Raw genomic sequence first — 15,749 nt, forward strand, 5'->3', positions numbered from 1 at the left:
ATTATTTTGTTCTCCCCTGCTTTTCTACAAGTAGGCTGTGTGGATGACACACCACTGCACAATCGCAGCGGCAGCATGCCCGTTTGACGTCCTAGTCCCTCCTCCCAGGGAATGTCGTGCTCAAATAAAAACGTTCCCCACTCAAAAATCAGCTAGGTGCATCGAGGGCGGGGACATCGCGTAAAGTGGGAGCGCCAGAGAGCAAGCACACAGAGAGGCACCGTCTGGTGAGAGAGAAGACAACTGCACCTCTCCCGTCCCCGAATTTTGTGCCTCTTCAACTCAGGGCACTGCGCAATTCACTAGTAATTAGTCAAGCGCAGAAAAAAAACCCCATAAGATTGGTTGTGATTAGGCACCTGCATAGGTACCACAAAATAAAGCAACATGTCCAGCAGCCCTGTGGCCAGGGTACTGGCTGTACTCCTCATCGGGGGAGCTGTGAACTGCATGCCTAAGGGCACGGGGAAATCCAGGAGACAAGCACAGGAGCTCTATCCGAGCGGAGGAGACTCGCCAGCGGTATCATCAGTGTCTCAAGGTGCGTGTCTCGCAGGGAGTGGTGGTTTGATTTGGTGTGCCGATTCTGACAATGACTGATATCAGTGCAACGAATTAATTGCAAGTAGATTAAAACAAATCGACTCACTTGGTTACTTTATTTTGAGACAACTTTAAAAGTTTTTCATATTGGGTATTATTGAGATTATTCTGATCACGTCGAGGTGTTTGTTTTGTTTATGTTGTAGCATGGGTTTTTTCTTCAATATTTGTGCATTTTGCTGAAAGATATTTTCAGCTTTATTTTGTAATTTGAGGATGTTTCATTTTTTTCTTTTCGCTGTAGATTTGTGTATTATTGAGGCCTGTGCGTTTTGACAGTTATGTGGTGAAATACGGTAATTTTGTTTAGGTAGGTAGACTAATGATAAATACTTTGCTTGGCAGAGGGCTGTATTGAAAATGGACAGTTTTATGGAGTTAATGAACAATTTGAACGTTCCTACCGGGGGAGCATGCTCATCTGCACATGTCACGGGGTTGGAGGAATCAAGTGTAAATCGAAGCCCGAAGGTAAGCTCACAATGCCTTTGATGTTGAAAGTGCATGCCCGATTATTTCTTCTGATCACTGTTATGTCAGCGTGTTTCGAGATGTCTCGCTGAAAACTTAACAGCCACTTGCAAAGACTCATACTTGACCGTAGACACGCCATATCGACTACAAACCTTTTCTAAGCAGCAACAACCAGAGAATTTCCGTGGCCAGGACCTAAATGATCTCTCACCTGTCGATGTGTGGATATCAGCAGCAGTTTGTCTGGAGTAATATTAGTGATTTGACTGCATTTTCTCTCTTGCTAAACTCTCGCCAGCCGAGGAGACATGCTTCGACAAAGTGAACGACCGCTCCTACCGGGTAGGCGAGACCTACGAGAGACCCAAGGACGGGATGATCTGGGACTGCACGTGCATTGGCTCCGGGCGCGGAAAAATCAGCTGCACCATTGCAAGTGAGTGTCTGTCTTTCCCCGGGACGGCGCGCGCGCGCACGCGTAATCGCACAGACCATAGTACTCCGCGGTGATTTAACGCATTGGTGCCCCTCGGAGACGTCTCTGTTCTCATAACGAGCTTTTCTCTACCCTCCCTCCACCCCGTCTCCCGCCCACCAGACCGTTGCCATGAGGGGGGAAACTCCTACAAAATCGGAGACACCTGGCGGAGGCCACACGACACCGGGAACTACATGCTGGAGTGCGTCTGCCTCGGAAACGGAAAGGGGGAGTGGACGTGCAAGCCCGTGGGTGAGTCAGGCGAGCACATCTGGACCGGGTCTGGAGAGAGAGAGAGAGAAGGAGAGAGAGACTTGCAGGGGGTGGAGAGTGGGTCGCTGGAGAGAGAGAGGGTGGGGGGGGGGGGGGGTGAGTATTTCCCTGCTTGTGAGGGAAGTGCCTGCTAATCATCACAGGCACATCATTATGTGTGGTCTAGATCTGTCTCATCTGGTGTACTGCTGTGGGGATGTGTCTGAGACTGTCAGTGTGAAGAGACGGAGAGCGAATCAATAGACTGTCACTTCCAAGCGAAGATTATTTTGGTTCCAAAGCTGAGTGCGGCCCTGTTTGTTTACATCTGTGTGCAGCCGAGCGTTGCTATGACAACGCAGCGGGGACCTCCTACCTGGTCGGGGAGACGTGGGAGAAGCCGTACCAGGGCTGGATGATCGTGGACTGCACCTGCCTGGGCGAGGGCAGTGGCCGCATCACCTGCACCTCCAGAAGTAAGTCCGTGTGTTTCTGTGTGTGTGAGCTAGAGTGAGAGTGTGTGAGTGTGTGTGTGTGTGTGTGAGCCTTTCATAAAGTGCTCACTGGGGAGTTGCCCTTCACGAGTCCTACCACTTTGGCCTCCTTTTCTTTCCCTCAACAGAGCCCCAGCCTATGGAACATTCCTTACCACACACACACACACACACAGGTTTGTCCAGCTGGCTCCCAGTTTAATTATCCACTAACCCCATTGCAGCTCAGATCCACTGGCAGTGGGCAGTGCTGGTGGGGCGGGCCAGCCAACTGGAGACGAAGGGGAAGCAGATGCAGAAACCTAGCAGTGAAAGTGTTCACCTCAGAGAGAGAGAGACGGGGAGGGAGAGGGAGAGAGGGAGAGAGAGAGAGAGAGAGAGAGAGAGAGAGAGAGAGAGAGAGAGAGAGAGAGAAAGCTTTTAATTACTGCTGTGGTGGTGGAAACCCAACACTTATTCTAGAGCCTTTAGAGCAGGGAAAGTATGCTAGACTAGAAGCAGCATTTTCCCTCCATCTTGAGTTTGTTGTCGTTCAGTGGGCATGGCAGGGTGTTGCGCAACACAGGTGTGTTTACTTAACCAGAGCGGGGTTTTACTGTGCAGTTTTTTCTGCTGTTTCTGAATGGAAATCCATGAGAACGTTAGCATACAGTTGAAAAACAAATGTTTAATTGTGTGTGTGTGCGTGTGTGTCCTCAGATCGCTGTAACGACCAGGAAACTCGTTCGTCCTACCGTATCGGGGACACGTGGAGCAAGACGGACGCCCGTGGGAACGTCCTGCAGTGCCTGTGCACGGGCAACGGCCGCGGGGAGTGGAAGTGTGAGAGGCACGCCTCGCTTCACACCACAGGACTGGGTGAGACCTTTCACCCTTGACCTCTGACCCTGACTTAAGAGGAAGGAGGTCTGGCGAGCACCTGCAATACACATGAACTTGTGTGTTTGCACATTCCAAAGTGGCTTACTATAACACTAAGGACCAGGGCCGGGTTTCCCAGATTCGTTAAGAAGCTCTTAAGTGCTAAGAACTTCTGAGGAGTGCTCTGAGAACATTCTCAGTTCTTAGCACTTAAGAGCTTCTTAAAAAATCTGGGAAACGCGGCCCAGGTCTTTGAAGCTTTACAGTGTTTGTCGTAAATTGAATAGTCAAAATTGTCTTGAGATGTCTGCACCAAGCTCAATATTGAGGTTTATTTGTTGAATGGCCAAATATAACATATCTATTCATGTCTTAACATCTGCTATCCTATCCACATGAAGTCTCAAAGAATATCTAAAACAGATTTTAAAAGTCAGAGCCAGCAATAGTTAAACCAGATTTAACATTTGTCATACATCTCTCTTTCTCGCATACTTCAATTTTGAGTAGTTATGGCTTGTTAGTATGGCTGATATGATACATTTCTGATAGGGTTTGTGAGTCAAAGGGTGCCTCTCATTTGGGCTTTTATACGTCCTCCCTCGCTCCTCGGGACTCGATCCTCACTGATCTACATAAAGAATGATGGGGCGGCAACAATGGGATAGTCTATCCAGTGTTAGTTATAGATCAGTGGGAACACCGATCGAGCATCGAGCATCGAGGATCGAGGAGGCATGTTGAGAAGCACTTACATTGTCTGTTCTCTTCACCAGGCACTGGATCTCGCGTCATCACCAACATCCAGCCAGCGGTGTTCCAGCCGGCGCCGGTACCGGAGACCCCTGCCGAGGGCTCCTGCGTGACGGACTCGGGCGTGGCGTACGCGCTGGGCATGCGCTGGATCCGTAGCCAGGGCAACAAGCAGATGCTGTGCACCTGCCTGGGCAATGGAGTGAGCTGTGAGGAGTGGGGTGAGCGCTCTCTAACTTCTTTTACTGGTGTTTGTTTTACGGTTGCCACAGTTCGCTAACTGGTCATATTTTACACACACACACACACACACACACACACACACACACACACACAGAAACACACACACAAACACACACACAGTTCTCAGGTAAATAATCTCCAGTTTAAGATAGTACTGAATAATGTGTATTAGACTTAGAATTTGTATTAGTATTAGAATTTGACAACAGTCAAGTAGAAAATTGTATTTTCCAAAAGTGTGTCAACTTTGTACGGTATATAAGTTATGACCACTTATACACAAATTTGGTTTCCAGCAGCACACTGTCTTAATCTTAAATTACAAATTTCAGTTTGAGCTTGGAGAAAGTTAAACTGTAAACTATGAAACACAGGGGATGACGGTAGCATTACTATCAGGATGTTTTCAGTCTTAACACTGCTGATTTTCTCCACTCTCCATGTTTCCAAAATAAGCTTATTAGCAATCTCAGCTGGGAGAGCCAGTTGTTTTTCTGGAGCTCTGTTTTCCAGACATTTATTTCACAGAGCTAGTCTCCAGTATAAAGTCTGAGCCTGTGCCTTGCATGGAGATCAAGCCTATAGCCACAGTCTGTGACAAAAGGGATCTGTGTGATGCCCTGTTTTTTGGAATATACCATAACCATGAATAGAAGAAGGCCTGAGTTCTTCCCGTAGATTATAGAACATAGTGCTTCTAGAGGCCTGGGAGGTTGGCTGAAGTCCCAGCGTCCATAAATGTTTATATGGCCTTGGACTACAGTATGCCTCTACTATACATCTCTCCTTCCAACAACCTGGATCACATCTCAGAGAACATTCCTTGATACACTACTCGCAAAAAGTTAAAGATATCTGGCTTTCGGGTGAAATCAAATGTTAATGCCTAAAATTTCACCCAAAAGCCGAATATCCCTCATTTTCCTTGTGTATCCTTGAAATATGTAGTATGATATATGACCTTGGAGGCATGAGGGCCCCAGGCCTGTACCCCTGTACCCTTGCGTTCAAAAAAATCTGATTTCATCAGATTCTTTTAAAGTTTATGATTGGTTTGAGTGTCACTAAAAATCACAATGTGATGGTTAGCACTAAGTCTTTGAGAATGATACTTTGGCTCAGTCAGACCCTGGACATGGACCATAACATTTGATTCAGTGGACCACAAAGTACTGGATGATGAGGGACAGTCCTCCTCCTAACACACATGCTGCTATGACCACATTTGGATCAGATTTGGATCAGATTTGGTTCATTGAGTTCTTGCTCAGAGTGTGAAAAAAATGCTGTCCTTAGACAATCCTGAAGACTTTCAGATGCTAACGTCTGCGATGCCATTTTAGATGTGAACTCTACATGAAGCCCATTCTTCTAGCTGTTTATTGCCTTATGCTCATCCAAGTACATGAAGACCACCTACGGGCACAATCAATGCTTCCCTCACGCAGACAGTAGACACAAACACTAATAGTGACTTCATATGATATGTGTACTCATCCATTTGTTTAATTGAAGGAATGCATACTGTTTTGACTAAAGTCTTTGTTTCCTCCCTGTGTGTGTGCATGTGTGTGTATACGTGTGGGTGTGTTTGGGTGTGTGTGTGTGTGTGTGTGTGTGTGTGTGTGTGTGTGTTTTGACTACACAGAGGGCCGCGCTCAGGTCTATGGCGGTAACTCTGACGGCCAGCCGTGCGTGTTCCCCTTCGTGTTCATGGGCAAGACGTACTACTCCTGCACCTCCGAGGGGCGCAGCGACGGCCAGCTCTGGTGCAGCACGGCCTCCGACTTCGAGACGGAGCACAAGTACTCCTTCTGCACGGAGAAGAACGGTGAGCACCACCCAGGCACCGCGATTCAGTTCACCTCCTCCATGCATCACATAACAGTCTATCTCAAACCCCATCATTTGTCATGAGGTGTCATCATTTATTGTGACTTTTATTTTCGCTCTTCATATTTCCGTGTGTGTGTGTGCGTGTGCGTGTGCGTGTGCGTGTGTGTGTGTGTGTGTGTGTGTGTGTGTGTGTGTGTGCGTGTGCGTGTGCGTGTGTGTGTGAATTCATAGTGTTGTCCTATGTCAAAATGTATCTGTATCTTTGTATGCAGTCCCCAGTCCTGTGGAAGAAAGTTCCAGATATGGCGTTTTAAGTATTAGTATTGACTTGTTCTGGGACCTCTTTAACACGGTGTTCTTTGTGTGTTCTGCTGTACAGTTCTGCTGTCGACCCGCGGTGGGAACTCCAACGGCGCCCTTTGTCAGTTCCCCTTCCTCTACAACGGCCGCAACTACACCGACTGCACCGCCGACGGTCGCCAGGACGGCATGAAGTGGTGCGGCACTACGTACAACTTTGACGGGGAGCAGCGCTTTGGCTTCTGTCCAATGGCAGGTGAGTCGCTACGGAGACCACATTATTAAAAAAAAAAAAAAAAAAAAACAACCTATTGGAATTTTAGAATGTTTGGCTAGAATTTTAAGTAGCCAATTGTGGGTCTCCAATTTCATTAGAGTTCCATTGTGGCTTTTGGCAAGCAAACTCCATCCGCGTCGCATTTCAGTCTAAACCGTTAGCAACCAAAAAGTTGCACATAGTTTTCTTGTCCTTTTTGGCTTTGTGAAGAACTTTTGAGAGGTCAGTTACAGAAAGAATAATGCTCCTGTCATCTTTGTGCATGAATAATGTTTGATGACACCTTTTTTATGCAGTAATTATCTGTAATCTGGGGTTTCTTTACAATCCTATGGTCAGATCCCAACATGTCCTCCCTTGACTCCTCCTGTAATGTTAACACTCCCTTGTCGTGAGGACCTACTCAGTGCAAGTGTCACAGACGCTGATCAGATTAGGGAACGTAATAGCGCCTATCTCTGCTGTGTAAACACAGAGCCTCTAAACCGCTTTCAAGCCTATTGACATGCAGGTTATTGTCAGCCTGGGATCAGGAGGGGCTCCAGTCGGCCCCCTGTTGGGGTGCCAATTAGCCCAGGCTGCAGTCCCCCTTGCTGGGCCAGTCAACATCAGTTAGCCCCTTTGATGGGGGTGCTTTAAAGAGAATGGGTGTGAGAGTGTATGTGTGGTTTTTGGAGACAGGGGGTAACCCTTGGAAGGGTGTTGGTTGGTTGGTCAGTGATGTCCATCCCCTTCCTTTGATTCCGCGCTGGTGTTGTGTGCTCTTTTCACATTTACATTTAGAGAGGGTGATATAATCTGAAGTGGCCCTGGGCCTTGGTGAGTTGAGGTGTCAGTAATTAGTCTGTGTGTGCTTTGTGCTTTGTGGCGATCTAATCTAATGATCCCCTGACCTTGATGTCGTTGGCACCTTCACTCTTCCTGTCGGGCCGCAGGTGTCCTAACAGGGGTCCTAGCTGTGGGAAAATAGGGATCTCCTCCTCTTCCTCCTCCTCCACCTCCTCCTCCTCTTCCTCTTCCCCTATCCTCCTCCTCCTTGTTTCCCCCTCTCTCTCTCTCTCTCTCTCTCTCTCTCTCTCTCTCTCTCTCTCTCTCTCTCTCTCTCTCTCTCTCTCTCTCTCTCTCTCTCCCTTTCACTCCCTCCGCTGGCCTTCTCGAAGTGATGAAAGGCTAACCCGAGGGTCAACCTTCCATCTCTAATCTCCTCAAAGCATTTCTGTGCAGGGGGAGAATTATGATGATGGTGATGATGGTAGTGGTGGTGATGATGATGATGATGATGATGATAATTGGTGGCAGGTCATCTTGGGTGGGGCATTATAAGTGGGGGCGGTTGGGTTGTTTAAAGCTAACTGGGAGGGTGGTCAGATTACCATGAGAAAGGAGAACGGAGGCAGGGGCTGTCTGGAGGCTCGGGAGAGGCATGGAGACAGAGACAAATATGGGAAAGACCGGATGAGAGAGGAGGAGAAGGAGAGAAAGAATAAGGGAATGTGAAAAAAGAGAGAGGAAGAGAGAGACCAGGAATGAAGGGTGATAAAAAAGAGGTAGAGAGAGCTGGAGACTAAAAGGTAATAGAGATGCAAGAAAGATGAAGACAGGAGACGAATATGAAATGGCAAGTAAAACTAACAGAAGATTTTGCAGAATCAGCCAGAAAATAAACCTAAGAGAGGAGGAAAAAGACAAGAGAATCTAGAGAGAGAAAAGGGAAGAGGGAGAAAGAAGGACAGAGGAAGGGAGGAAGAGAGTGAGAGAGAGAGAAAGAGAGAGAGAGGGAGTGAGACAGACAGTGACTGGCTCCAGGCCATGGTCTCGCTGGCTGGGTCTCTTCCCTTCCCTTGGCCCCTGTCCAGGGCAGCTGTGCTCTCCTCTCCCCCTCCTCCACCACCTCCTACACCACCACCTCCTCCACCTCCTCCACCTCCTCCTCTGAACCCTCCTCCACGTTCACTCATTGCCGCCACACAGCTCTCAACTCCTTTTCATTATGTCCCAATTGCACCAATCATGATTATCCCCCCGCCCCCCCCCCCCCCCCCCCACACACACACACACACACCTTGTCGGCTTGTAATGACCGCGGCTAAATCCTGATGACTTCATCCATGTTTTGCGTCGATGCGTCCCCATGTATGTCCACTCCTGTGGCCGGGGTGAAGAGGTGGGGGTAACCTCACCTCACCCTCCGTCTCCGGGGAGATGAGTGATGGCCCCAGGTGTTTGGGCTACAGGCGAGGAGAGGAGGCGAAGACAAAGAACACAAAGACAAGAATGTGCTCATCCGTCCCCCCACCCCGCCCCCCCCCCCCCCAGACCCCGTCCAAATCGACTCCCCGGGCGTTGACAGCCTCATGAATGATATCACCAGTAGTCGAAGCAGCGCAGTGCCTCCAGTTGACGCTCAGCTGTGCTGTTTTACATTAGACTATGGCTTGATTTGTCGGGGAACGTATGATGCTACAGTTGGAATGGAACTCTTGCTTTCAGTGGTGGATCTCCATAGAAAATACGAGCTCGTCCAGGACTTGGCTGAGCCTGCCCTTGACGGCGGGTTTGTGCTGGCGAGAGTGATTCCCGCTCCTGGAATAAGTTAAAAGTTAATGTGAGAATTTAGGAGCTCACTCCATAATTCATAACCAGCCGCACCAAGCTCCATATGCGGTGGACTGTAGGGCTTTGAGTAGCAGTGGAAACGTGGAGAGATGTGTGTGAGTTCACTATTCTAGACTGCAGGTTGAAGTGTGCGTTCACTATTCTAGACTGCAGGTTGAAGTGTGAGTTCACTATTCCAGACTGCAGGTTGAAGTGTGAGTTCACTATTCCAGACGGCATGTTGAAGTGTGCGTGAGGGTAGACTGTTGTTGCTGTTAAAACTGCAACATTGGCCATCAGAGGTAGAAATGCTAGCCAGGGGATTCAAGTTGAAACTAATGAATGCTAGCTAGCAAAGGTCAAGGTCACATTCTGTTGTTCTAGCTTCATGCGAGGTAGATGGGCAAGATATTTATGAAACACCCAAAGAGGAGCACGGTTGATGTCAATAAAACCTTTTAAAACTGATGTGCCCATTGACTGGCCCATTGACATCAATCATATCATTGGTTTCTGAAAACTCAACCTTGAACTAGATGAAAAGTGCTTGTGGCAACATTGTATAAAGTGTGCTGAAAGCATGAAAGGCATAGAGTTGAAAAGCATTGTGAGAATGACCTAACACATAATGTATGTGTGTTATCTCTTGCGTAAGTTGTAATTAAAAGCTTTTCTCTCTCTCCCTCTCTCCCTCCCTCTCTCTCTCTGTGCTCTATCTCTCTCTCCCTCTCTCTCTCTCTCCCTCTCTCTCTCTGTGCTCTCCCTCTCTCTCTCTCTCTCTCTCTCTCTCTCTCTCTCTCTCTCTCTGCGCTGTAGCTCATGAGGAGGTATGCACCACCAGCGAGGGTGTGATGTACCGCGTGGGTGACCAGTGGGATAAACGCCACGACGTTCTGGGTCACATGATGCGCTGCACCTGTGTGGGGAACGGCCGCGGGGAGTGGAGCTGTCTCGCCTACTCTCAACTCAAAGGTAAAGCGTGTGTGTGTGTGCGTGTGTGTGCGTGTGTGTGTGTGTGATTGTGTGTGTGTGAGTGTGTGATTACATCCCCAGAACTACTATCTAGCCTCTGTAAAAATAGATTATGGATGCCGAGTTGAAAATGCGATCGATTGAACCATGTTTAGTTGTTTGTTGCTATTATCTTTCTTATTCATTTCTGAATGTCTGAATAATGGTATGGCAATGCTGACCTCATGGTTTGGTTTCTTTTTTTTCTCTCTCAGACCAGTGTATTGTTGATGCCCTCACTTACGACGTGAACCAGACCTTTACCAAGCACCACGACGAGGGCTACCTGATGAACTGCACCTGCTTCGGCCAGGGCCGTGGGCGCTGGAAGTGTGATGCTGTTGGTGGGTATTGCTCACATTTGTGCCTGGTTACTGTTTGCCGTTCACTGACAAAGACACAGTAACATTTTTCATTTTGTTCAGGGTTATCCCCATGTTCCCCGGGTCCTATGTTCCCCGCTTTTCCCCAAAATGGTCCTATGTTCCCCGGTCACAATACATACTTTCTGGGAAAAGCGGGGAACATAGGACCCTTTTTAAAATGTAAAAAAAGGGTCCGATGTTCCCCATTCAAAGTGGGGAACATCGGACCCGGGGGAACATAGGACCTGGGGAACATACAGTACGCTCCCATTTGTTCAGTAGCTTAGGAAAAAAAGCTGCCCATCATATAGTCCCTCAAGGCTCATTTCAAAACCTTATGCTGGTGTTGTAGCCTACTTTAGACACTTCAGTGCAGATATTGCTGGAGGCCTGTTCTCTGTGTGTGGGCCTATAGTCTCCGGTTCATTTATCGGTGTGTTTACGTTAAAACGTATTACAGCAATCAATGTGTCCTCATGCTGCTCATCTTTTCTCACATGGGGAGATTATTTTGGATGGATTTCACAGTGAATACATTTCCCCCCCTTTTTTTACAAGCTTATAGTGTACATCCCTTGCTCCCTAGCTCGGATATGGAAGATTAACTTTCGAGAAGAAGCTCTTCCTATCTGTTGAAAAGACCCTTTTGTACAGTGTAGGTGGAGAAGTATCATTACTCCCAGAGGAATGCTGAAAAAACACACATGCTGTCCAGAGTGTCTGGTAGCGGCCAAGTTGTTAAACTCCAATGTGGTTTATGAGGACAGTGATCTGATTGTTTGAAATACTGTTCCCAGATCAGTGCCAAGAGCCAGAGTCCAAGGTCTTCTACCAGATCGGAGACTCTTGGGACAAAGTCATCCATGGAGTTCGCTACAAGTGCTATTGCTATGGCAATGGTATTGGGGAGCTGAGCTGTGAGCCCCAGCAATCTTTCCCAGGTAAGTGAGCTAGTCCCGCTAGGCTAATTATGTTACACTTACCCAGGAGATTTTCACTTGTGTACATAATTGACCATTTTGACCCTCACCATTTTTCTTTGAGTTTCTCTACTGATGAAATTGCAATAGCATACTGTATCATTCATTATTTTGGACTGCTGTTGTTATGTACACTATAAAACCTAGCAGCTATAAAATAAGAATCTCTCATATCTCTGTTTTTCGAGGAAACTCATGGCATGTACTCTGAAGTCCCCTGGAAGAAAATAGAGCTCTTTGTCCAGAAGTTTATTTGCCTTGATCTCCCAGGTCTATCCTGGTGACCCAGGGGGGCCCATCCTAGATAGCAGAGGATTTACAGTGTCAGAAAGTAGGACGCCATGCAGTGATTGACCTGAAAATCGGCCCGCAAAACTCAGTCATGCGCGACAACTCTTGCTATCTAAGATGTGCAGGAATGCCCTGTGATCTGACGCCGCAGACACATACATCAAAAGGGATCGTCCTCCATTAATCTCCTGCCTGGGGTTTGTCCTTAGCAATTAGCGGGCTCAAAGATGGGAGAAAATATGTATTGGATGAGGCTTCGCGCGGGTGCCTTTGACCTCAGTGGCGGCTATAAGTAGTCCCGTGGGCTTGGGTGGAGGACGATTTGGTCAGAGTTCCTCTCAGGGGGAAAGAAAAAAAAAATAGTTCCAGATGTTTTTTTTTTTTTCCTTCTTCACCCAACACCCAAGGCAACGCATAAGACTTGCTGTAACACACACTCTTGCTCGCTCAGGTGGCGAGGCAGTGTGAAAGGACTCCTGTGTCTGTGTGTGTGTGTGTGTGTGTGTGTGTGTGTGTTCGTTCACTTCTCAGAACCACTGTGTGAATGCTTTCAGGGGGTTTTCAAGACAACAGTTTCTGCTGTTTTTCGAAGGGCGAGGTCTCCTCCCTCTGTGTGCCTGCATGTGTACCGTGCATGTGTCGTTCCCTTTGAAGTGGGCCAGAGGCGGAGAGATGCCTGGCCCAGACGCGTGGAGCCAGATGGCATCTCTTTGTCCCCCCTACTGCCCCGGTCTCCATCTTAGCTTTTGTTCAAAGTTAGCAGGTCTCGGGGTACCAGTTTGTTGTTATGTGCATTTTGTGGTCCCCCCCTCTGAAGTTGTTGAATTATTTTACTGTTACCTGTTGTTGAAGTCCGATTGCTTCCTACTCGTTGTTTGCATTGGTCTGTGTGAAGGCGGTCATGTTTGTGCATCTGGTGGATGCTTCCTTTTTTACTGTGGTTTTTAAAGTGGACATTGAGCTCTCAGTCTGAGGCATTTCCTTGGAAATCCTCAAAGACATGGAGTTCAATATCCTATAATCCTCACAAAGATTAGCCGTCATCAATCTTACTGTGTTGTTTTGTCTGTATCACTGCGTAGAGAGATCGACGGCTCAGAATCTAAACTATGCCTAGAATGTGTACGTCCACTTTTTTCATTGTGACCCGGCGTCACCTTTTTCAGCGGGGTTTGGAACGGAAAGCAGCGTTTACCTTTAAGTGGACGTCTCTTCTGGCGCGCTAACCTCTAATCGGCCTCAGCTGTGCCACGAGGCCGTCTGGCTGTGGCATTGAGAGAGGGCAGCAGGAGAGCGATGATGATGTGGCACAGATTTAATGCAGACTAAGTGGGATTTCAACGGCTAATGTGTTAGCCAACGCAGCCAGTGGGCCTTCACGGGCCTTTTTAATTGGAGTAAATGAGTACCAGATTGGGCAGGCAGGGGCAGGGGAGAGGGGCGGTGGGGGGGAGGGGGAGGGTGTGTGTGAGCAGGCGGAGGTTAGACTCGTGAGCTGCTCCACCCTACATGTGCTTGCTCTGCCCCATCTTGTCAGGTGGATGATGGATGTGGAGGTGATGTAATGGGGGCGGGGCTAGACATCAGCTGACTCGGACATGGCTCCAGTCCTGATCGGGTACATACAACTGGTCCTGATGTGCCCTTATTCTGGCCCTGATTTGGCACCAGTTTTGGTACTGGATATGCGCCATATCAGGCCCATAATTTGGTACTGGATATGCACCATATCCGGCCCATTATTGGGTACCGGATATGCATCATATCTGGCTCATGTATGTGGCCCTGGATCTGACATGGATCCAGACTGACTATGACCTCTGACACTGATATGCATCTGGACCATATACTGTATGTCTGAGAGGCATTCTGGGAACCCCTCAGGAGAGTAAACAGTATGATAAAGACTGAGAGAATGTGTGAGAGCCTGTGAGGGGTAAAAGACCTACAACACATCTATGACCTTTTCGGGTGAGCTATTTGTTTTTATTTGATTTATGTGAAAGAAAGTACTTTTAACTTTTATGACTCACCAAAATGGATTTACATGAAAAATGGTACACACACAGGCTGAAAACATCTCTGTGGGTGTAAGGCTAGAGAGCGAGAGAGGGAGAGAGAGAGAGAGAGAGAAAGAGAGAAGTCATAGAGTAGAGAGAGGGGTTTTTCTCTTTTTTATGATTCCTCACCAGCGATGTGTCTCTGCTGCTGAGACCCTGAGAAGAATCTCGCAGGGGAATGCCAGCCGCTCCCCTCCTCCCGATCTCTCTCTGGCGCTCCGGGCTGTTTTCACACTCGGCCAGACTCCTCTCCTCTCCTCTCCCCTCCCTGACCACAGGCATTCGAGGATCTCCCACATTTTTACTCCAGCCTCATTTACACGCCGATTTACTCCCTCGCTTTCTCCACAAGGTGTTTGGTTAGCTGTGGGAACGGCTGTTTATTTATTTTTTTATTTCACGTTCGAGTTGATGATGCCGGAGAGGTGATGTTGTTATGCTGAGTTCTGCACTGTAAGTGTAGCAGGCATGCTACAGTGTTTGAACTAACGTATCTGTGTGATGAGGCAAGACAGGGACGCCTGAGACTGTAGCCGGAACACGGGAACAGTACAAATACCCCACAGATCAGGACCCCTCAGAATGAAATACTGTAAATCTCATCTTTACACACAGTTGAAGATGTTGTGAGTCCTGTTAGGCTCCATTTTGTGTCAGGAGTCAGGACCAACTCTGCTTTGGGTTATAATTGTAAACAACCATCATGTTATGCAGACATCAGATTATGTAACAAAGTTGTGATTTTGATAATGCCTTGATTTCAGGCTTGATTTCTTGATTCATTGGTTCATTGGTGTGTGTTCCCAGGTGGTAACCGTCCTGTCCAGGTGATCATCACTGAGTCTGGTAACCAGCCCAACTCCCACCCCATCCAGTGGAACCCTCCTCCCTCCACCCATATCAACCAGTACATCCTCAAGTGGAAAGTGGTACGCACACTAATATGCAGTGCTCCACCCCCCCCCCCCCCCCCCCCACACACACACACAAGTAGACACTTGCTTGAACCCCTAAACCCATGCAAAAGCTCCCAATTCCGTGTGGGAAGTCCCCAGTTCTGGTGTGACCTTCCCACCCCCTTAACTCAAGAATTTTCCCACTTCCTTAGTTTCCCACTGCATATTGTCCTCTCACTGGTATTCCCCAATATGAAAACACCAGCTGTTGTTTTATAAAAAAACAAACTCATGTAATCTTTGAACACGTTGCCAAATTTAACTTCCACACTGCAAACTGACACCGTTTGTCCAGTGTTAAACACAAAGCACTGGTATTGAATTCCTATAACTAATTCCACCATTCTTTGTATATACACATGGGATTTTTTTTTGTAAAAAGCCTAATTCCAGCCATCATTTTTGTATACATACTGTATGGGACGTTTTGCAAAAAAAAGCTCCATGGGATTGTGTATTGATCAGAGGGTCACTGTATTCTCTGTGCAATCCCCTCTGCAGAAAAACACGTCGGGGCCGTGGCGCGAGGTGACCATCCCTGGCCACCTGAACTCGTACACCATCTCTGGGCTGAAGCCGGGCATCACCTACGAGGGCCAGCTCATCAGCATCCTGCGCTTCGGACACCGCGAGCTCACACGCTTCGACTTCACCACCACATATGGCTCATGTGAGTGGAGGATGTAGCATACTGTACATAGTAATAGTTGACTATTTACCAGTTAGTCAGTGCATTGTTACAACCCTACGACTACTACTACTACTACTACTACTACTACACACACACACGCACACAAGCACACAAGGACACAGACATACATGCACACACACACACAGCTCCGGTTATGTTAAGAATTAGCAACCGTAGGATGACTTCAGAAAAATGTACAGTAGTCTCTTAATTTTTTCCAGAACTGTAT

General features: G+C 47.8%; 1 protein-coding gene across 1 annotated transcript in view; it reads left to right on the forward strand.

The window, feature by feature from the left end:
• The first annotated feature begins 353 nt into the window (after nt 1-353).
• fn1a (fibronectin 1a) overlaps nt 354-15,749 on the forward strand; it is a 47,512-nt gene continuing 32,116 nt past the window's right edge. The window contains exons 1-14 of the mRNA XM_062534856.1: nt 354-541; nt 949-1,074; nt 1,376-1,513; nt 1,676-1,807; nt 2,146-2,283; nt 3,001-3,159; nt 3,939-4,136; nt 5,807-5,989; nt 6,374-6,550; nt 9,983-10,138; nt 10,393-10,521; nt 11,340-11,483; nt 14,681-14,802; nt 15,331-15,499. Of these exons, the coding sequence (XP_062390840.1) occupies nt 388-541; nt 949-1,074; nt 1,376-1,513; nt 1,676-1,807; nt 2,146-2,283; nt 3,001-3,159; nt 3,939-4,136; nt 5,807-5,989; nt 6,374-6,550; nt 9,983-10,138; nt 10,393-10,521; nt 11,340-11,483; nt 14,681-14,802; nt 15,331-15,499 (2,125 nt within the window). The 5' untranslated portion in view covers nt 354-387. The remainder of the gene's footprint in view (nt 542-948; nt 1,075-1,375; nt 1,514-1,675; nt 1,808-2,145; nt 2,284-3,000; nt 3,160-3,938; nt 4,137-5,806; nt 5,990-6,373; nt 6,551-9,982; nt 10,139-10,392; nt 10,522-11,339; nt 11,484-14,680; nt 14,803-15,330; nt 15,500-15,749) is intronic.

The sequence above is a fragment of the Sardina pilchardus genome, chromosome 4, assembly GCF_963854185.1.
Source record: "Sardina pilchardus chromosome 4, fSarPil1.1, whole genome shotgun sequence".
Classification (NCBI taxonomy): Eukaryota; Metazoa; Chordata; class Actinopteri; order Clupeiformes; family Clupeidae; genus Sardina; species Sardina pilchardus.